This window comes from Canis lupus, chromosome 18, assembly GCF_011100685.1.
Source record: "Canis lupus familiaris isolate Mischka breed German Shepherd chromosome 18, alternate assembly UU_Cfam_GSD_1.0, whole genome shotgun sequence".
Lineage (NCBI taxonomy): Eukaryota > Metazoa > Chordata > Mammalia > Carnivora > Canidae > Canis > Canis lupus.
In genome coordinates, this window is record NC_049239.1 from 36,200,652 (window position 1) to 36,225,097 (window position 24,446).

A 24,446-nucleotide genomic window follows, 5' to 3' on the forward strand; every position below is an offset into this window, starting at 1 on the left:
AAATCCTCAAAAGCATAATAATCACAATTCACTTTAGGGAGAATACACTATGGACAATAAATTGTCATAATATAATTCACAGTGTTCAGAAAGCTTTATTTAGCATAATGATCTGAGCAGAGGCCTTGAAATTGGAACTTCCACATTCTCATCTTAACAGATTCTAAATGTTTTTATGTTATTAGCCAAGATGTAAAACCTCTTTGGTCTGCAGTATATGTAACTGGAAATGGAGTAGTCAAGGTATTTGTGCATCAATTACTTGGACATAAAGTTTGAGTGATTTTTGTGTAAACTTTGAAGTTGTTACATTATAGTTTCTAATAAGGAACATTTGAGTAAGGACATTCAGGATTCACCAGTAGGAGTAAATTAATGGTTATATTTATGCATGGCACAATGACATCACCCAAGTATGTACAATGATACTGCTACCCCTCCTCCTTGCCCATCTGGATGTGAAAATCTAGGATGGCTCAAAAATCCTCCCTATACTAGACAAATCTCCCTTCACTCCTGGGTGAAAGTTGTCAGCTCTGGACAGTCGCCAAGACATGACTAGGAGGGAAGCCAGAAGAGAAGAGAGCCAGTGTCCAGGAGTTTTAAGAGTTTGCTGGCAGTCTCAAATAGCATTGTATTAAGTTACATAAAAGGTTCTTAAAACTTTCTGTTGCAGAGCAATTTCTTATTTAAATTTAAATCATGTCAAATGCTGTTGCAAATAAAAATGGCAAATCAGATTGTCCAGTTGATCACCTTTTTACTCCAATTTTAATTTCACAAAATATTTCAGAGTTTTTGTTTTGATTGTTTTTTGTTTGGTTTCATAGGATGTTTCCTGTTTTCTTTTATGGAATGGTAACCTCTTTATTAGGATACGCCAAATCCATTAAATGGATTTTAAATAAAGGAAGATTAATTTAATGCTCCCTTGCAATTCAAAGCTAATTAAACCAAAACTATGAACCTTAAGAGATAAAATTCAACTACTGCCATATAAACTCCTTCCATTTTCTAATAAAAATAGTTGAGATACCTATTTAGAGTAACCAAGTAACAATCAGAATACCTCAAACCCTGAATGTTTTCTTACTTTCTTTGACCCAATTATCTCAACAATATAAAAAGACACAGTTTGTACCAATACAAAGTATACTCCCAGGAAAGACTTTTAACAAGAGAATTAAAAAGTAATTAGCCAATCATTTAATTATTAAGAAGCTTGAAAAGAATAAATCAGTTGACATAAAGCATTTTATGCGATGCCTTAAATAAGTTCTTGAGTTATTCAAATAAGAAAGGCAGCAAATATACATTTGCTATATATTTGAGTATATGGCACACACATCAGATTTAGGACTTCAATACTGCAAAAGCAGTTAATATTGAAAAGTTAAAGAAATATTTAAGTTATTTTATGTTTGAAGCTACTATGTAACATGGGGTGTGTGGGGGGAGGAAGGGGGGAGAATCCCAAGAAAAACAAGTATACTACTTAACACGTTATAATAACATTTTTCTGAGAAATGATATGCATAGAAACACAAACTTATTAGAATTTTTGGCATTTCTTTGTCATCTAATCAAAATATGGAATAAAAGGATAAATCTAGGGATGTTTAATGAGGTATTTGTTTTTCTATGCTTATTAAGTTCCACATACTATAGGATTGAGACTCTGAAATAATAAAATTGTTTATACTGGAACTTTTTACAAACATTCTTTCACCTTCCCTAGAGCTGTCACTTACTTCTGTAGATTAAATTTTTATTTTATGAAAAAATATTTTATAGTGGGAAAAATAATTCTGTTCATAATTATTTTGAGTTTAAGAATACAGTTTTATCAAATAAGAATACAATTTTATGCTAGTAAATATTTGTAATCATAATATCTTAATGAAGGTATTAGATTAAATATTTCCAGATTTAATACCAAACTTCTATTCAAGTTCACACAGTTAATTTTAAATTACAGAGGAACTTGTGTAAATTTTAAAAACTGTAGTTATAACACTCTCTTGGTAGCATCATATACTGATATTTACATAGAGAAATCATGAAACAAACATATTTTGATTCCTTTTTCTGATTTTTAAAAACATATCCACAAAGGAGCTAATGGCCAACATTCTTAACCTCAAGGGCAAAATAAATGGCTAAATTGTCAAATTTTACTAGAATTAAGCAATAGGGCCACATATTTTTGTGATTTCTATTTGATTGAAAAACTTGGTTTTCTAAGTTTTGGCATGAAAAAAATTTTTTAAGAACACATGGTGTTTTTTCAGAAATATTATTTACATTTACACTGGTCTCAAATAGTACTTGCTTTGCAGAACATTTACTTACATCAGTTTTCTTTTTTTTCAGTTTTCTCTTTCAATAGGTTATAGTATCAAACATTTAAAAAAATCTTACATATTCTGAAAACTTTTATACATGGAGTAAACAAAATATTGTAATGAAAAGGCTGAAGATAATAATGGTATAATATTCAAAATTAATTTTAAGTGTTTCTCATAAATGATGGTTTCATATTAGATAAATTATTCATATGGACATTTGTCTTTTTTGTTTAAAAATGTTTAATGGGTAAATTCTTAAATCAGAAATTTGTTGCTTAGTACTTTATACTTGAAACCTTTAAAATGTAATTCACAGATGTCCAAAAGCTCATAGCTTGCCTGGAAAAACAATTGCTAGTATCCAAATATCAAACAGAGCATCCAGCTGATGTTTGGGATGCAGTGGTAGGTTAAAGATACTAAAGTTTAAAATCAGCTTAGAATAATCCCATATTGAGTATAAAATGATAGCCTGTCATCAGGAACAGGCTGACAGAGCCAGGTCCAGATGGGAGACTGGCTGGGAAAAGAGCTGAGGCAGGTGGGAAAATGATGGGAACCTGACGGCAGACAGGACTACTCCCTCTGCTGGCAAGGTTCTCATCTGCTTGAATTTTTAACTAATGACTAGCTTTTCTTTAATTATTTAACATAACACCAATAAATTATGTAAGGTGTTCCTTTTTTAGTTGGCTGTTCTGCATTTGCACATTTTCAAATTCATGGTATCCTATTTTTCACCAGATTAATTTCTCAGAGATATAAGGATCCAATGTTTCACCAGGAGGTCCAATTATTTATCTTGTAATTTAATTGCATCCTAAGCATAAGCAAATGCAGCATTGCTTTTATAATATAAGGCCTTTAAAATTAAGAATGCCTTTGATTTATATTTATTGATATATGTGTCTTCTTGAAGAAGAGATTTCTACGGACTTCACAATCTCTTTCTCAGGCTCTGCATAATGCCCCGTAATGAAATAATATAGAAATGAACCATATAAATCAACTATACAGGGAACAAGGAAACAGCATGTCACAGCAAAACAGCATAGATGTACAGCGCCAAACCTATCTGATAATCTAATGATCTGAGTTTACAGATATTATGTACTAATATGTAAGAAATTAAGAACTAATGTTTACACAAAAAATTTGTTAAATTTTACAGAAAAATTATTCAATATTTGATTTTCAATGTAAGTTAATAGCTGCAGCAAAAACATTTAGTAAAAATCTGTTCTAAGATTTTGGCCTACAACCAGAAGCTCCCAGAACAGGAGGGATCAGCTTTTTCACCCACTGTTCTCATCTGAATCCTGGCTTAAAAGCTATTCCAGCTCCCAGCTTTCCAGAAGGCTCCATCCCAGGAATCCCTGCCTGCCATTTGGTTTGCTGATTTTAATCTCTCAGGACTTTCTTACAGTGGCTCTACTATGCTGAACTGGCACTTGCTTCTAGAAGTGAGTTATTATTAAACCTGTAGGTCAATTGTGGCACTAACAACTCTTTGGAAGCTTTCAGCCACAGTGTACAATTTGCTAGTCTAATTAAATATTAATTCTAAGTGTTACATTTTGTGGCTAAGAGCTTTTATTTTCCATCATCAGCCTGGAAGAGAAAGAGGTTACAAGGCTAATTTAATCTCTCCCCTTGTCCTCCCCAACATTAAAGATTAACTACATAGGGTGCAAAAACATTATTAAAGAAGCAGAAACTCTTTATATAATAATAATAATGTAATTAATAGCAAAGGGCTAAAACATAATGTTAGGATATAATATATGACCTAGTACTTAAAGAGCTTTAGATTATAATTTAGTTACAAGCACATTTTGTTTCCATGTTAAGAAATAAGTATCCTTTTTGAAAAGAGTAATCTTTCTTTAAGGGAAAGTATGCATTCAGGTATATACATAGGAATAATTCAAAACTTAAATTTTCTCACAGGTATTTTTCAGACAGCTTGTAACACCAAAGATGAAAAGCTTAGTAATTTTACTTGTAAAATAAATATACAATTAAATAAAGTTATATTTATTTTCTGTACATAAAAAGTGATGAAGTCAAAGATAGTTTATAATAAAAATAATAGACATTAAAGATCCATTTCCCTTTTTTCTTCTACCATATTCAAGTGGACTGAACACAGAGGTCTCTCTCTGCTTCTGTTCCCAGAACAGTTGTGTCCATGCCTGGACACTGGGCATTATAAAGACTGTAGTCCAACAGCCAAAGATTCCATATGCCCAAACAGATGACTCAATCTCCATACTGTGATGAGACGTTTCACTATTTCTATCACTGATATATTTGAAAAATTTGGCTCTAAATAGTACTTTAACAACCACCACCACTACAAGGAAGTACAGTATGTATCACCATATGAAGTATAACATCACAAAGTTATTTTAGAACAAAAAAGGTTTTAAATTAAAATTACTTTTCTTTTTATGGCTTGCTGAATATGCTTTGGTAAGATTAAGTATAATGAAAGGTTTCTAAATGGTAATTTTTTCCTTTAAAGATGAGCATTTATCTTATTGACCACTTAAAGTATCTTATTCTTATTTAATATGCATATTTATACTAAGATAAAATGGTATATATTCTGCAACTAACAGAAACTTACAGATAATTTGGAGTTTATTTGTGCAAAAAGTTTCAAATATCCTTGGCCAAGAAAGTAAATTAAATACATATGTGCAATGCATACAATCTAAGATTTGATTTAAAAGATTAATCAGATATTAATATGTAATATAAAACAGAAAATAAAAACTGGAGCTATAAGAATGCATAGATTCTTATAAGTCACCTACAATAGTAAAGATGAAACACAAGTTCTATTATTTGTTATTATAAAGAGTAATAGATTCTGTTTACAATGCACCAGACTCATATGAAGTTACTAAATTTTCAAAGACTAGAATTTGACACATATGGTGCAAAATTAAAATAGGTTTAATACAATTCAGTTGACTTCTTAAAATTGCTTCTTTTTAAACTTTTAAAAATGTTAATTTCTTACAATCTGCCTCATAGTAGTTGAGAAGATCTAGAAAAGCAAAAACTAGATTCTCAGTTGAGAATATCTTGACAACAAATCAAGAATATCTTGTTAAGGAGCTCATGAAAAACTGACAGCCAAAATGTCTGACTTTATCTTTTAGTAATTGATAGTTATGGTCAAGAGATTAAATCTAATCTCTAATTTTCATCTTTAAATATTCTCCTTAATAAAGTACATTTAAAGAGACCACTTAAAATAGATTAAGTTATGTGACACAAGGTGATGTTATGCTTTCCTATAATGATGGTCTTATCTACAACTACATTAAAAATATTTTCCAAAATTTTATAGTTGTAGACTCACAAAAGTCTGTCATTTCTTCACCATTCATTTATTTTAGTTCTTGTTTTAAGAATAAAAGATTCCACACTGAGAGAAATTCACAAGGCCGAGTCCACATTTCATAATCCCATCCATATTAGTAGTTGGTTCTAAGCAGTCCATTACTTGACTTAGAGTTTATCTGCTAAATACTCAGCATGAACACAAAAATTCATGGATGCGAAAAGACTTGTTCTGAATTACACTACTTTGAAACATTCATTCATTCTAGTGGGTTCAAAGCTTTACCACACTAATGTAAAATATTAATTATTTTAAATATTAATTGTAAAATATTAATGAAAACATATCAATTAAAATAACACTAAATAAAGCCTTCTTGAATTTTCAAGAGACATTATAACAAGACATTTTCTTCCTGCTTTCCTTCAGAAAATGAATTTTCCTTTGGTATATACACCAACATACTGGTGATAGTTTTCTTCAAAGAGATAGATTGTAAAAAAGTCCATAGGTCAAATTGTTAAGGCCATTAGCTGACCAAATGACGGTGATGACCAGTCAAAATATGTAGTAGGCCACTTTCAAATCTGAAATCTGTTCTGAATAGAAGAAAGTTTAAATAGTTTATAAACCAATGTTCTGTAAGCAGATACATTAAATGCTGGTAGAAGTATTTAGAAGTATTCTAGAATGAGAAAATATTATTTAATATTTTATGAATAATGTCAAAGGAGTTTTCATCTCTGCATTATTGTAGTTGAGAAATTTATTAGGTTGTTTATATTTAAAAATTCTGTTAAAAAGTAGATTATAAGTGTTTGGATACATTAGCAAAAATAAAAAGTAAATATTCATCCTGAAAGGAAAGCTCTGAGAGAGGCACAGAAAAATACCACCCTCTCCCCAATTTTAATTACAGTTCTAAGTTCCTTGATATTTATTTCCTGATAGTTTCACGTAAAAGTGCTTTTGATCAATAAAAACAAATCAAGAACAACCTATCATAGTTTGTGTAAATTAAATGGATTAGGTAAGATAAATTTATCTTCCTTTTACCTTACCAATGAAATCATAATAAGGCATAAAACTAAAATTTTGGCATAAAACTTAATTTTTATTTCCAAAAAGAATAAATGTTATCAGTTATCATTTTCCTCAAGCACACAACTGTCACTGGAAATTGAAAATAAAATTCATTTAAAAGGCACAAAATGTTATATAATTTCGAGGTGGATGACAAATTCCACTAATAGTAAGCCAGTTTCCATTTCAAGTCCAAAAAAATTATAGTTTCATATCTTGCTAGACATGGAAAATAAAACAGTATCCTATTATGACTGGATCAAGGGTATCACTTTGCAAAAAATCTCATTAAAAAGTTTTGAACAGTGCACAAACAGTAAATGGCAAAAAAGCAGTAGCATGTTCAATGCATCTGAAATAGAACAACTTTTAATATAGAAATTTATACTTAAGTTTTAAAAAGTTGAAGTAATATTCTCATACTTAAATAATATACAGTAAGAGTTTCAAGGTAGAGTTTTAGTTATTTTTATTAGATGCAACCTTCCCTCTTTTTTTTTTTTTTCACTCCACGACAACCTTCATTCGACAACAGTTTTGAACGGTTGAGTTGTGAGAACGTGAGCAGCTGCTGTTATTATAACTAAAGGTCTGTCTACGGCTTGAGTCTGAGAGACCACATGTTCGGCTGTCCTCTCATCTTGCCATCCTCACCAATTAACTATTAACATGGAGGGCTGTACACATGCTCTTGGGGGCTCTTTAACAGGCTTCTTGGCGAGTGGAACAACTACACAGCAGGGATCTGGGAACTGGGTAATGCTGGAATATAGGGGAGCTGCCCGTAGTTCTGCTCTTTCTAAGGACACTCTACTCCATAGTTTAGCATGTAACAAAGTCTGTATTTAACTTGGCCATTTTCACATACATTTTTAATATGATGTCTTTGAGCAGATGCTAAAACTATTTTCTAGAAAAAGATGTATAAATATAAGTAATATTACAATCTCACTGGGAAAATTAAGACTATATATTTTTTAAGACACCCATAATACATTTGATAAATAATTTTAGTGTTTTCTTAACAGATATTTAGGATTTATTTTTCAATATTTGTTTCAAAGTGTGCTTTGCTCTTTTTTCCTGTGCTGTTACGGAAATAAGTTTTAACCCAAAGAAAATTTAAAAAATGCCAAGTTCAAAGTTGTAAGGCTTAACACAAAATATTTCAAATGCAAATTTAAAAATAATTCTTTTTCATTCTACTTGTAAGAGTCTTATTATAACAATAAATTCAAGTCAGTTTTGAATCTATGTCATTATTTTCCCTGTTTTAACTTTTCCTCCTCTTTGCAATTTCCTTAACTATGTGTTCCTTCCCTACAATGAAATTAAACATGGGAAGCATGCCAAAAGTATAATAAAGGGTAACTAATCATTACTGTAAAAGTCTGACAGAATGCTAATAACTAAAGTAAGAACACTGATTGGTTGTTTTACCAATTTAAGAGATATAGATATTTTATATACTTTTAATTTAGTGATATTTTACACAACATATTTAAATAAAGGTATCACAATTCTATTACCTATATATGTTTAATTATATGACATTTCCAAGGATATGAAACTATATATCTATTTCCTGCAGAAACCACTATACTATCAAATTCCAAGCTTAAGCATGCAAATACCTAATATACTAATTTTATGCTCCATCCATACTATCTTCTACATTGCTGAAGAAGCTCAACAAGGATGGAAACTTGTTTGTCTTATTCACTATTATATTCCCATGAGTGCCAATGCCTGCTATAAATATGTTAAGCGAATGAGTAAGTTAAATTACCCTTAGACATTCAATCACCATTTAAATCCTGACTTAAGAGTCTATAGGAATGGCACTAGTCATAGTGCAGAGGAAGATGATGTATGATATTAAAAAGAGTCATGGCACAACATGGTGATGTTATGATTTAGATGGCCATCTGACTTCATGCATGCTTCTTGGTCTGTCTCAGGCCTAATCTGTGAGAACATTCTGTCAGAGTCTTTCATGTAAAGAGGAAGAAAGCTGAGGATTTCTACTGCTTTGATGGACTTGTACACCTTATTTTAATATTTTATTTATTTATTTCAGAGAAAGAGAGAGAGAGAGAATGAGCAGGGGGGAGGGGTAGAGGGAGAGGAAGAAGCAGACTCTCAGCAGAGCAGGAAACCCCATATGGGGCTTGATCCCAGGACCCTGGGATCATGACCTGAGCCGAAGGCAGATGATTAACCCACTGAGCCACCTAGGTACTCTTGTACATCTAATTTTTTTTGTCGCCTGATCTCTATTCAAATTTTCAATTTTGGAAGTCTTTTTAAGTAATAACAATGAAGGTAATGATCGCTGACATATACTGAGTGCCTGCTATGTGTCAGTACTGCGTCAGCACGTTATCTCTAAACCTCTGAATTAGGTATTCTTCACCCCATTTTTACAGAGGAAGAAGCTGAGGCTGACAAAGCTCAGACTTGATTAAAACCATATGACTAATTGGGTCTATCTGTCTCCAAAAGCCAAGGCTCTTCCCGTTGCTGAATGCTACATTATGCACAGTCTTTCTCTTAATTTTGACCTTATTTAAGTACTTCCAGTGAGTAAGCTGCATAGAATGGTGGTTAAGAGTAAGGTAATTAGAGGGTGCTGTGCTGGTCTAAATCTTGAGCTTCACCATCTGTGTGACTTTGGGAAAGTCACTTCAATTTTTTTTTTTTTTTGGTCCCTTGTTTCCTAATCTGTAAAATGGAGACAGTAATAGCACCAACAATATGGGCTTACTGTGAGGATAAAATGCGTTAATATTTGAAAAGAGTTGAGGATTGCCAACTGGCTCAGAGAAATAAATCACACTATAAGATTTACTAAATAAACTAATAGTCCCCTGGTTCTGTGTATTCATATGTCTTTGATTAGCTTTGTAAGCATACTGCTTCCAGTTCTTATTCCCTTTCCTTGACTGTGATTCCTTGCCAGTCTTTAAGAGTTATATCCCCTATTTACATCATGATTGGTTTAAGCAAATTGTTACGTCTTATGTTTTCTCCTAAGTACTTTAATAAAAAGCCCCAAATATTTGGTGAGATGTCATGCTCAAAGAGCAAAAGAATAATTTGTCGTCGTTGTTGTCTTATAGCTCAACTGATATTTAGTGCCAGAAAACTATTTATTTGATAGCTAGAAAAATTGCCTAGGGAAGAGACTATGGAAAATGGGAAAATTTTAGACAGATGAGCAGTTTTTTTAAAAAAGATATCCTCGGGACCTGGGTGGCTCAGTGGCTGAGCATCTGCCTTTGGCTCAGGGTGTGATCCTGGAGTCCCAGGGTCGAGTCCCACATTGGGCTCCCTGCATGGAGCTAGCTTCTCCCTCTGCCTATGTCTCTGCCTCTCTCTCATGAATAAATAATAAAATCTTTAAAAAAATAAAAATAAAAAAGATATCTTTGAGGAATATGTCATAATTCTGCTCACATTATTTAACCTTAGACCCATTACCAAAGTCTGACCGCCCATTCTTCCCTTTCTATTTCAAAATAGTCTTTTTACTGGTACCTTAATAGACATAAATTTAAACTAATCTCTTTCAGTTTTATGAAGTTTTAAATATATCTATAATACCAAAATGTAAATATTTCATAATGTTCAGATATCCAGTCCACCTTATCATCTCAATCATTATTTAATTGGTGATATAGATAGTAGACGTAAGGTCATCTGATAGTATGACTGCTGTTTCCTTACAGAGGATAATTTGAAAAAATTTCTTTTCCTTTTTCACTCATTGATCCCTTTGGAATAAATAAAAAACATTACATATACAGATGTGTTTATTTCATAATTGTTTTTCTTTGCTTTGCAATTACACATAAGGAAATATGCTTCCATCCTTCTTAGTAGATGTGACTATTAAATCTCATTAACTATGTGACTTTATAAAAACAGAGGTAAGGCTTGTGGGGAATATTCAAGGACATAGTGCTTGTACAGTGCTTGGCCTGTGGTATGTGCCTAAAAGTTACAGTAATTGCAGAGTTGTAGTAGTAGTAAGAGTAGTAGTATTTTCACCAGTATCTAATAAGTCTCTTCCAAGTTTATTTACATCATAATCAAGAAGCTCATTAAAGCTAATTGAACTAATATTAAAGTATTAACTTTATCCTGACTTAACATCATTAACGATGCAAACAATACAAGTATGTGTACAATGTCTAAGATGATTAGAGAAAGGAGTTTCCCTATGATATTCATGTGATTGCAAATGCAAAATAAGTTAGGTTCATGCATAATCTTCAAAGAGCCCTTAAAGGAAAAATAAATTATCCTCTTATAAAATTATAAGTAAATTCTACTGGCTAATTTCTTATTTTTGCCAAACTTTTCAGTTATAAGACTTGAAATATCCCGGTATACCCTATTGCTCTATATATAATTAAGGTAACTAAATGTCACTTTAATACATTGGCCAAAAAAAAAAAATAAATAAATTGGCCATTTGCAGATAAGGTTGGGAAACGTTAGAAAAAAGATGCTAATATCACATAATTTATAGTGAAGATTCAAGAGATTTCAACAATAAGATATTAGAAATACTTTCCTAAGAATCATTATTTCTTTAATTAACCTTTTTTAAAGATTTTATTTATTCATAAGAGACACAGAGAGAGAGAGAGAGAGAGAGAGGCAGAGACATAGGCAGAGGGAGAAGCAGGCTCCATGCAAAAAGCCTGATATGGGTCTTGATCCCGGGAGTCCAGGATCACGCCCTGAGCCAAAGGCAGACGCTCAACCGCTGAGCCACCCAGGCGTCCCCCTTTAATTAACTTTTATCAAACATCTAGAAAAAGCCTAGTTGCTGTGCTAGGAATTTTTATACTTTATTGTCTTTAATGATATATTATTATCAAAAACCTAAGCTGACAAAAAAACAAATTATAAATATGTGTCCCTAACTTCCCAGAGACTATAAAGTATTAGATATATAAGATTATATTAAATCACATGTTTGAGGCAGACAATAAGTACCTTGGTAAATAGTAATAATAATAAAAAGAGAACTAGTGAATGTAAAGTGTGTTAGCATATATTTAGAATGTTAATTAATATGTCAAAAACCATTCGAGAACACGAACTACAGCTATGTAAAAAATTCAAATTGGAATATAATGATCCACTAGTATAAGATAAAACTATACAACTTTTAGATGAAAACATAGGAAAAGACCCTAGTGAGGGTAAAGATTTGTAAAAATGGGAGGAATAGAGGAGAGAAACTGCCCTATTAAGACTAAAAACTTCAGCTCTTCAAAAGATACTGTTAAAAGAAAAGCCCAAGGTATAGACTGGAAAAGAATTATTGTGAAGATATACCTAAAATATTTAAGGAATTTTACCACTCAATGAGAAGATAAATAACTCAAAACAATGGACAAAAGACATAGACAAAAGAAGATGGGCAAATAGCCAACTAGTATATGATAAGATGGTCAACATCATTAGTTATCAAAGAAATGCAAATTACCACAATGTCATACATTTCACATACATTATGATGGTTAAAAAATAAAAGACTGAAAATAAAAAGGTTTGGAGGGATGTGAGTCCTACCTAAAGAGATGAAGACTGTATAAAGACTCACACATTAATGTCTATTGCTGTTTTACTCATAATAGCTTCAATGTGGAAAGAACTCATGCCCATCAGCAGGAAGAAGAATAAAGTATGCTATTTTTTAAACTCAAAAACTAGCAATAAAAGTAAACTGTGACACATATAACACAGTTATATGTAGATGGTGCTGATATTAACCAATTCGATTGTCTGATATTGTATAATGAAATGTGTAAATATTTGGAAGAGCTGTATAACTTGGTGAACCAGTGCCCTCCAAATGACCAAGGAATGAAATGTTGATATCTTAAATGGGTAAAAGACCCATTCGAAGTGCAAGATAAATCAATGCCTTTTAGTGTAATGTAATATGAAAAAGTTCACTGATACAGTTTTTGATTCTACATTGTAATTAATGTTTATAAAACTATTACTTTTTGAGTTTCAGTGTATATTGAAGAAGAATCTAAGTTATCTGAAAAAGCTATTAAAACTGTCCTCTCTGGGCACCTGGGTGGCTCAGTCCGTTAAATGTCTGTCTTCTGCTCAGGTCATGATCCCAGGGTCCTGGAATAGAGGTCTGTTTCGGGCTCACTGCCTCCCTACTTGCCACTCCGCCTGCTTGTGCTCTAATAAATAATATCTTAAAAAAAAAAAGGCCAACAAAAAACAGTTCTCCCTTTTCCAGAAATGTTATCTGTGTGAAGTCAGATAGTCTTTTCATTTTTCAACCAAAACAATATATCACAGTGGGTTGACTAAGGAAGCCAATATTAGAACCTGGTATTTTCTATTAAGGAAAAATGTAAAAACATTACTCTTCTTGCTATTTTTTTTTTTTTTGGAAAATCATTGTTTTTTTTACAGTCATGTAATGAGTTTATTATTTTAACTGAATTCATAAATATTTAAAAATTTCTGTTTCAGCTTCTAATACGGTAAATATCAATACATACAAGCCAAATGAATAAAAGTGTTGAGATCTTCCATAGTTTTTAAGAGTGTAAAGAGGTTCTGAGACTAAAAAAAAAGTTTGAGAACTATTGGACTAAAGTTCTGATCTGGTATCCTCATAACTCTATCAGATTTACCAACTATTTTGTAACTTATCTTTTTTTTTTATCAGCAGCTTTAGTGATAAAGTTCACATACCATACAATTCACTGATTTAAAGTATACAATCAGTGCTTTTTTAGTATTCACAGATATGTGTAACCATCACTCAAGGCAATTTTATAACATTTTCTCCACCTTAAAAAAAAAACAAAAACCTTAAATCTTTTTACAAATCACCCCTCCACATACTTAAGGTCTCCTTGTCTCCCTACACTCCAAGTCCTAGGTAACACTATTTATTTTCTGACTCTATAGATTTACTTATTCAGGACCTTCATATTAATGAAATCATATAGTATATATTTTTGTGTGATGACTTCTTTTACTTGTCATAATCTTTTTAAGGTTCATCCATCTAACAACAAGTATTAGTACTTTATTCCTTTAGACCCAAATGTTATTTCATTGTATAGATAGATATACCACATTTGCTTATCTAGGTATCAGTTATTAGAAATTTAGTCTGTTTCTATCTTTTGGCTCTTAGGAATAATGGTGCTCTAAACATTCATGCACAAGTTTCTATTTGGACATATGGTCTCATTTTTCTTGATATATACTAATGAATGGAATTGCTGGGTCATATGGTAACTCTACGTTGAATCACTGAAAAGTGCAGACTATTTCCAAAGCACCCATACCCTTTAACATTCCCACCAGCAGGGTACAATGGTTCCAATTTCTTCATCTTAGCCAACACTTACGGCTACCTGAGGTTCTATTTTACCCATCCTAGAGTGTGAAGTGGTGTCTCATTGTAATTGTGATTAGCATTTTCGATGATTATGTTGAGCACCTTTCATGTGCTAATTGGCCATTTTTCTGTCTTCCTTGGAAAAATGTATATTCAAATTTCTATCCCTTTTTTTTTTAACTGAGTTGTCTTTTTTGTTTTTAAGATTTTATTTATTTATTCATGAGAGACACACAGAGAGAGAGAGAGAGAGAGAGAGGCAGAGACACAGGGAGGGAGGGAGAAGCAGGCTCCCTGCAAGAAGCCTGATGCAGGACTGGACCTTGGATCCCAGGATCATGTCTTGGGGCAAAGGCAGACGACCAACCACTAAGCCACCCTTGAGTTGTCTTTTTATTATTTAGTTGAAAGCATTCTTTGTGTGTTATAGATACAAATCTCTAATCAGATATATGACTTGTAAATATTTTCACCTATCTGTAGGTGGGCATCTGTAATGATTTCTTGATGGTATCCATCCTTTGAACATAAAAGTTTTTCATTTTGAGGTGCTTGGCTGGCTCTTTTGGTAGAGTATGGGACTCATCATCTCAGGGTCATGAGTTCAAGCCCCACAGTAAGTGTGGAACCTACTTTAAAGAAACAAAGTTTCTAAGTTTGATGGGGTCTCATTTGTCTATTTTTTTTTTCATCGTTTGTGCTTTTGGTGCCATATCTAAGAATCCTTTGCCAAATCTAAAGTTATGAAGTTTTTCCCCAAGTTTTTTTTCTTAGAGTTCTATATTTTGTAGCTCTAACATTTTAGGTCTTTGATCCATTTGTTAATTTTTGTACATGCTGTGGGGTTATAGATCAACTACATTCCTTGGCATATGCCTATCTAATTGTCCCATTCCATTTGTTGAAAAAGATGATTCTTTTCTTACTGAATAGTTTTGGCAACCTTGTTGAAATCAGTTGACCATACAAATACGGATTTGTTTCTGGATTCTTAATTCCATTCCATTCCATTGATTTATATGACTATTCTTATGATAGTACTATACTGTCTTTAACCATTATTTGATAATAACTTTTGCAATTGAGAAATACGAGACCTACTTTATTCCTTCTTAGGATGATTTTGGCTATTCTAAGTCCTCTGAAATTCCATAGCGGTTTTAGAATCAGCCTAACAGATTTCTACAAAAATGTCAGCTGGAATTCTGATAGGGAGTGTGTCAGATCTGTAGATCAGTTTGGAGACTGATCATATTAATTCTGAACCTTCTGACCCATGAACGTGGGAAGTTTTTCCATTCATTTAGGTATTGAAAATTTCTTTCAACAATGTTTTGTAATTTTCAGAGTGTAAGTTTTACATTTTCCTTGTTAAAATTATTCCTAAGTATTTTATTCTTTTTGGTGCTATTATGAATGCAACTGTTTCCTTACCTTCATTTTCAGATTGTAACACAAGTTTTTTTTTTTTTTTTTTTTAAGATTTTATTTATTTATTCATGAGAGACACAGAAAGAGCCAGAGGCAGAGACACAGGCAGAGGGAGAAGCAGGCTCCATGCTGGGAGCCCTACGTGGGACTCGATCCCAGGTCTCCAGGATCAGGCCCTGGGCTGAAGGCAGCGCTAAACCTCTGAGCCACCCGAGCTGCCCGTAACACAAGTTTTTAATGTTTACCTTCCCACTAGAGAACTAGAGAGTAGTACTGGTAGGAATCAGTACCTCTCATTCATCTTAAAATTTCCACTGATATATGAAGTGGACTACAGCACTACCAGTCACCCAAAAACAGTGTAGAAGAAATGAATGAATGAATAAAATAATAAAAAACAGCTTCAATAACTAAATTTATAAGAAATATAGATTTTTCTCCCTAATTTGTTACAAGGGAAATATTTGGATTTAAGAAATATTGATATGAGAGGTGCCTGGCTGGCTCAATTTGGACAGCATGCAACTTGTGATATCAATTCAGGGTTGTGAGTTTGAGCCCCATATTGGGGATAGTGTTTACTTGAGAAAAACAAAAAAGAAATCTTGATGTGAAAAGTCAAAAATTTTTTTCTGATTAAGATCTAATTTTTATTTTGCTAAATGCTGGTAATTATTAAAGAGCAATGTTAACTTGAACAGCAGGAAGTTGCTATGGTAACCCTCAGAAAGCTCAAAAGCACAAGTCACTGACAATGTATGGGGGTATGCTGTCAATTACACTCCTCTTCCACTTGTGCAGAGGGAATATAGTGCCACATCAGACTACCTTAAAATTTTTAGTCACTTAAAACAGTGACTTTTTCTTAAAGGAAAATATGAACCTTTTCCTGTGCATTGAAGGAAAGCTCAAGGATTCATGTTTCACAAACTTCAAAGCCCTCAAAGTCTCAGCTTTAACCATTCTACAATATATTTAAATACAGTACCTTAAAATGGCATTTTTTGATCTCCTTGGCGATCTCCAAATTTCATTTATATCTCATTATTTCTGTGAATGCATTTAAATGTAGAGTTTGCACAGACCCCCCCCAGCTCAGATGAGCCCCATGTCATTTCTAGATCTAATATAAAAGACATGAGATTTACCAGCTTTGAATGAGTTTCAGAATGAAACTCTGTTATATATTCTAATATGCGGTTCTGGAATCCAATTCTCTGGGTTCAAATCATGGTTTCTCAAGTACTGAACAATGATCTAGTTTCTTAATTTTTTCTGTATGTCAGTTTTCCTATGTATAAAATGGAGATCATAACATAGTTACATAAAATTTTATAAGAACTGTTAGATCCTGACTTTAAGTGTTTTATATTTGTTAGTAGCTATCATTATTGTTATTATTATGATTTCCTAGAGAAATAAAGGAAAACAAAATTCAAACTTGTTATGCAATAAATGTCATTTCAAATCATTGTTGTTTTAGTATATACATTTGGAAAAGATGGTTTCAGTGATTTAGTTTATTTTGGCTTTCACATTCCATTCACTGCAGCTGATTTTTCATTATATTATTTTTAGTATTGAGTTTGTTACAGAAATATATATAATACCGTGGAAAAATATATGATAATAAAACACAGCTTCAGTAATTAAATTGATAAGAAATGCAGATTTTTTTCTCCCCAATTTGTTGAAAGGGAAATATTTGGATTTAAGAAATATTGATATGAGAGGTGCCTGGCTGGCTGAATTTGGACAGCATGCAACTCATAATGTCAATTCAGGGTTGTGAGTTTCTCTATTACCTATACAACAATAATAATGATGGAAAACTGTCTCAAACTTGGCTCTTGAATATTTAAAAAAAAAAAACTGGGAAGGGCACCTAGGTGGCACAGTTGGTTGAGCATTCGACTCGATTTTGGCTTGATCATGGTCTTAGCGTTATGAGGTTGAGCCCCGTGTTGGGCTCTGAGCTGAGCATGGAGCCTGCGTAGGATTCTCTCTCCCTCTTCCTTTCTCCTCCATGTCCCTCCTCCACGCTCTCTCTCTCTTAAGGGGAAAAAAATGAAATAAAAAAAGATAAAATAATTTTTTAAAAAAGTTTTATTTATTTAAGTAATCTCTACACATCGGGTGTAGAGACTAATGACCCTGAATCAAGAGTTGCATGCTCTTCCTTCCGATTGAGCCAGTCAGGCACCCCAGCCTCTTTATTACTCTTAAGAAAAGGAATTTTTGAGCCGTTAAGGAAAATCTTGTAAAGATCCCTCTTTTTATATCTGGGAGGACTGAGCTCCTTTCCTGAGATTCTAGCTTCAGAAGGTTTATACACAGAAACAAAGAAGAAGGGGACTTGTCCAGATCAGTATTTTTTTTATTTTTTCCTTCAAAATTTTGAATCCAGATCAGTTTTTTTATCTTTTCCTTCAAAATTTTAAACATAGAAAAAGATATATAACATAAAATTTATGATTTTAACCATTTTTAAGTATACAGTTCAGTGATATTAAATACATTCATAATGTGCTACCATCACCACTAACAATTTCCAGATCTGCCTTCATTTTGTAGAACTAAAACTCTGTATCTATTAAGAAATAAATTGCCATTTCCTTGTCCCCCTAGACAAGGAAACACCATGCTACTGTTGGTCTCTATGGCAAACACCATGCTACTGTTGGTCTCCATGATTTTTTACTCCTATAAGTACCCCATGTAAATGGAGTCACTGTATTTGTCTTTTTGTGATTGACTTATTTCTTTTAGGATAATGTCCTCAAGATTCATCAGTGTTGATGCATATATCAGAATTTCCTTCCTTTTCAAGGTTGAATAATACTCCACTGTAATTTAGTCTACATCTTGCTTATCAATTTGTCTGATAATTGATACCTAGATTCCTTCCACATTTTAGCTATTATAAATAATGTTGCTATAAAAATAGGTATATAAATATTCCTTCAAGATCTATGTCCAGATCAGCTCTATGATTATTGAAAAAAAATCAGTAAAAATCAACCTCATGACACAATACTATGTTTACAAGAAATCAAAGAAAAAATAATAACATTATTAAAAATGGACTTAACCACATACTCACTGTATATTAAAACCATAAATACACAACAATTTAACAATCTAAAGTAAAAGACATTTTCCTCCCTAGCATTTCTGAAATCTGTTTTACTTAAGTGGCTTACGAAAATAATTTATTAGACTCAGACTCACAAAGCATTTATGTATTGCTCTTCATTATGTTGCACTTGTTAGAGGAAAGAAAGGTTCTTACTTGGATAAGATGTGTTGGCATTGTTATGATACAGGCTGAAAGAGAGGTTCGTAGAAGACCACGGAGAACATACAGGAACTTTGTAAGGCTGTGGCTGTTGTCACAGTTTTCTGTACAGCAAATGTCATCTCCCCATAAAGGTGATCCAAGATTCTGGATTCCTATTCTTAAAATGTTTTTCTGTTTTTTCTAAAGGAAAGTGGGAAGGAGGCAAACATATTAGCTTCGGTTAACCAACAGGATACCTCTTTCACTTCTCTTTGCCAGTTTTTAAATTTATAAAAGATTAGGAAGATAATGTCAGTAGAGGTGGTAAAAACCTTTATCTGTAGTTAGTATAAGGCAATATAAAGGAAATCTTCATTATTACAGGAGTATTAAAAACAACTGATTTTTTTTCTTACTTTTGGAAAATCTGAAGAATATCAAAAGCCTCAAGCTTCTATATTTTAAGAGTGACTACGCTAATAATTATGTTTGGGGCACCTGAAATAATATATAAAAAATCAGTTAGCAATAAAGAACATCTAAACCAGAATGCTTACAAGCCATATTCAGTATTACAAGATTCCACAAGTCTTTCAATAAACTATAATTTGCTCAATATTTCTCTTTTAATGCTATTGTGTTCAATGCCTGATACTTTATTTGAAAGAAGTTTAAAATGTGTGTTTTGGTTTTACGCTCTACATATGTCTTTACTTACTCTTCTTGAAGCTATTTTTACAAAATAATTTAAGTTTAATACTTTTCATAAAATTGAACAAGTGAACATTTAGAAGTCAAGTCTACTGAGATTAAGGTCATAATAGTGACTGACATTTCCTGGGAAAAGAACATTTAAAAACCATTGAATAAAACCTAGGATGATTATCAATAAGTGTTTGCCATAAATGTATTTATAAAAAATTTTACTGTTTGGGTTATTCTAATGAAACAAATGTTTTATAAACACTTTCTTTAGTAATCTGGCAAAATTTTCTGGGCAAAGGAGGAGAAATTAGCAAAACCTGGTATATGGGAATAATTGAAAAATTATTATTACAATTCTAATGGGAAAAGTAAGTTTTTTTCTCTTAAAGCAAAAATTTGGAACATGTGCCATTTCTGAGTGTGATTTCTGATGAAGCCAGATCCTATATCACTTGTTATTGCTATAATAAAACTAATAAAATTTATTTAACTACTACAATTTATTAACCAACCACTGTCTCCTTGATATTACAGATAAAAGTTGAGTTTGTGTATTTTTGAGAACTAATCAACAAAGAAAAGTAGGGAAAATGAATAAAACGCTGAAATGTTAGAAGAGGAAAAACAAAAAGGTACAATAAGTAGTAAGATGGGTAAGACAGATATTCACAGCCTGAACTGTGCAACTAAGACATGGTTCTGGGCAAGACACGTACACTACTTAGGCATTTGTTTTCTCATCTTTACAATAAAAAGAATAGAACAGAATATTGTTCTATGAGACCATACAATCCTTCAAATATAAAAAGGGACACAACAGGTTGGATAAAGCTATTAAAATGAGATTACAGAAAAAGGAATTTAGTTTAAGCACATTAAAAAAAACCTTCCTGACTCCAAGGATCTGAAACATACCATTAAGGCAGCCCGTCCAGTTTTCTTTTCTGTTTGTATTAAGTTTATAATAGTCAATCACATTAAGATATATGTTAACAATCCTTGGCAGTTCATAAAAGTTGTTTTCTTCTTTCTTTTTGCATTACTTGAATGAAATGAAGTAATAATATGTACCATGGCATGTGTTAGAAATTTAAATAAGTTTTTGATGAAATCATGTAAAATGTCTGTAAATAGGTAGGTTATCCCTCATACTGTATTACTTAGAGCCTCAGAATTTAAGTAAAATAGCACAATTAAGTTTCATTTTGTCATCCCTAAACTTGTTTTCTCATAAATTGAGCTTAAATTAGATTCTCAAAACAAAGAGCAATCTAGACAAAGGGAGAGAAACTTTCCCCCAAAATATAGGTAGTAGAACAAAACCTGAAGGTAGAGGGAGAGAAGTATTATATTGTTTCCCCTGTCAACATTTCAGAAATTAAAGGTCAGTTGTATATTTTAACCCAGTCACTATTATACCAACTATTATAATCAAAGAACACGTGCTAAAAGTTTATAACAAAAATGCTGTTAGGTCCAGAAGCTGGAGAACTACAGAGGTTTGGCAACTTTGACAGAAACATTGTCATATCTGAAGATTAAGATAAAAATATTAAGCCAAAGAATGAACGATAAGATATGTAAGTGAGGTAGGTACTCAGCGTATCAGAACATAACTGAGCATAATACTTCAACATAGGGTATACATTTATATATATATATTTTAAATGATAGTAATTACAAAAACAAAGGCCGAATTACAGATTACCTGTGTAATTTTAGACATCTAATTCCTTTGCTATGCCATATAATAATGGAGCACATTGTAAGGCATAATAAAATTAAAAAGATAAATTCTAGTTGAAAGCTGAATAATAAATAGTTTAATTTATTTCTATGAGAGCATCTAAAATATTTAATCTGGTATTCTAAGTAAAATCAGTGTTCAAATTTTGTTTTTACTGCACATTCTTACTTAAAAATTATAACTTAAATGAAATTGTGACAGCAATTTGTAAATGTCTCCACTCCAAATATCTTTATAGATGAGCTATATACTACTTACTACCAAGGTTTTTTGGTTTTACCAATTATATATGGTAGTATATAATTACCTTGTATTTATATATATGAATATATTAAAATATATAAATAAATTAAGTGTATAAATATATATAAATATATATAAAAACCTAGTATTATATACTAGCATATAACACTCAATTCCTTATAGCCTACTTCAAATAAACTAAATTAGGTTATTTGAAAATGTAAGTTTATTTGAAAATGTAGTGACAGAGAAAGCAAGATGAAAATTTCCTTTTAAAAAGAAGGATTCATTTCAGTATCAGAACATTATTTTGGCTCAGGAATAATATTCTTTGAAGTAGTGCTTCAGAGATGCATTTTTTGTGGCTTCTTGAACTCATCTAAAGTTTCTGAGATAGGGAGGTGGGCGGGGGATGGGGGTGACTAGGGGACGGGCACGGAGTGGGGCACTTGATGGGATGAGCACTGGGTGTTATTCTATATGTTGGCAATTTGAACACCAATAAAAACAAATATAAAGAACCTATCTCCCTTCTAAAAATATAAAATAAAGTTTCTGAGATAGAGGTGTAAATGAGGTAATTTAGCAAATGATACATTCTATAATAAAACAATATGGATATTATTAACATAAAAATGTAACATAAACCTTATGTTTTAGTTCCAATAAAATAGGAAATATATTTTATGATAACTTGCTAGCACGTGGTAAATTTTATTAGCATTCTTGGTATTCACCTTGTAAATATCTACCTCAACTCTGTTTAATCTCAGAGTTAATAGTTGTAGAACCTCTGGTTCAGAGAGACAAGTTCAGTTTGTTGAATCAACTTTCATAAAATAAAATACTATTTACTGAAATGGTGTTTTTTCATACTCAAACAACTAAGAAAACAAATATTTTATTCCCTCCCAATAATAGCTTACTGATCAAGGGTCCTTTAGATGGATGTGTGTACATATATGTGCGTATATGCATATATATGTAAGTATGTGTGTATCTTTATGCTATTGCCTTTGCTTTTTTGCATTTCATAAAATTTCTTGCTCTTAGAAGATATGCCATCATTCTGTAAGAACAGCAGCTCTGCACACTGTATCATAGGAACTGTTATGACATGCCTGTTTCCATAGTAACCACAGCGAGTGGGGAGAGGTGTCTGTCAGGGACCAATTTACCTCTCCAGACACAGGGAGGACACAGTGCCCATAAATCTTAGCTAGGACCAAAAATGGAGCAACAATGAACAAAATAAAATTGTATTAAAAACCAAGGACCATATCAAAAATTGTAACATACATGAAGAGCCATCTATAAATAAATGTGTATGCTTCACCACACACATAAGTATTTTCAACTTGCTAATGATGATCAAAAAAATGATCAAAAAAATTTAAAAATTATCGTGCTGTGGAAAAAACACTAACTATAGCAGTAAAGTTTATAAGAATACTTAAAATTAATGGATTTAGAGCAAATGCAATTGATAATGCCAAAAATAAGTCTTTGGGATTCTTTGCTTTCTTCAATAAAAATAATGGTGCTCTGGAAATAATTGTGCTAAAATAATAATAATGAACTGAATGTCTCTAGCAGCTATAGCAATTAAAATCACTGAGAAAGATTTCTGAAAGGCATGATATCTAGAAATGAAATTTCTCTCATTTTAAGGTAAACTAACCGGAACAGCTTTAATAGTACGAATTTGGAATCTTTAATAGTGGGAATTTTAAAACTTCCATTTTTAAAAATAGAGCTACAGAGAAATAATTAAGATATCAAATATTTTAACACAGCAAATAAAATGCATTTTTATGCATTTTTGAGACAACTCAAAGCATGATATAATAAGAAATAAAATCTTAAAATAATTCTTACTCTTAAGGTAATTCAATTATGGACTGGTTGACAAATATAATAAATTTAGATATGAAAGTGTAAGTCTTGACTATTTATTTAAAAGATTTTATTTATTTATGCATGAGACACAAACACACAGAGAGAGAGAGAGAGAGAGAGAGAGAGAGAGAGAGGCAGAGACACAGGCAGAGGGAGAAGCAGGTTCCATGCAGGGAGCCCGACATGGCACTCGATCCCGGGTCTCCAGGATCGCACCCTGGGCTGAAGGCGGGGCTAAACCCCTGAGCCACCCGGGTTGCCCAAGTCTTGACTATTAAAGAGTAATTTTCAAAATGTGGCTATTTATTAATTCCAATTGCTACAAATATGTATTTAAAATTAATTTATGTCAGAATGTACATATACATCTGTGTATCCAATGAGAACTTGGCTAAAACTTTAAATACACATTAACAATTAAAGTAAGGTTGCCTGTGTTCTGCTCATTTACATCTTCTGTGCTTGGAAACAGCTTGTTCACTATTGATTATTCTAAAACCTTCTGGGTTTACCTCTAGAGAGTTTAAAAACAACATTACATAAATGATTATAAAAGGCTTTGAAGGTACTCAATACCTGGGGATTGGATCCATCAAATCCTTCCTCATATATGACGTTCTGGATAAACTGAAGCAGCTTTATGTAGCCATGGGTCAAAGAACTGTGGGTAAGAAGTGGTTCAAATATATAAATGGGCTTATTATACAGGAAATTCAAAATCTAAGCTATAACAGTAAGGAAATAGTTAAAATTTATGAGATTATCTAAATATAATATACAATGAACCAAAATAGTATAATTTAAAAATGTAAAGTCAATACATCGAGGAAATAAGTTACAATGCCTTCTATTCACTAGCTCAGTGTTCTTGATATCATGGGAAGATAAAAATCTATGGAGACTGAGATGGCTTAATTATGTCAAGCTTAGTTACCTCCTAGAAAATT

At 32.1% G+C, this 24,446-nt stretch overlaps 1 protein-coding gene and 1 long non-coding RNA gene across 4 annotated transcripts in view; both read right to left on the reverse strand.

Moving 5' to 3' along the window:
• Positions 1-24,446, reverse strand: part of ELP4 (elongator acetyltransferase complex subunit 4) — a 241,919-nt gene that overhangs the window by 128,368 nt on the left and 89,105 nt on the right. For 2 of the 3 annotated variants that reach the window (XM_038563120.1, XM_038563122.1), the window contains exons 6-7: positions 24,073-24,160; positions 18,918-19,106 (exon numbers count right to left, since the gene is read on the reverse strand). In XM_038563120.1, coding sequence (XP_038419048.1) covers positions 18,918-19,106; positions 24,073-24,160 — 277 coding nt within the window. The remainder of the gene's footprint in view (positions 1-18,917; positions 19,107-24,072; positions 24,161-24,446) is intronic. The other variant, XM_038563121.1, reaches the window with a different exon arrangement.
• LOC119864219 lies at positions 19,322-22,848 on the reverse strand. Its single transcript, XR_005373413.1, has 2 exons — positions 22,527-22,848; positions 19,322-19,403 (listed from the first exon to the last, which is right to left on the reverse strand). It is a non-coding gene; the product is annotated as an uncharacterized LOC119864219 (long non-coding RNA).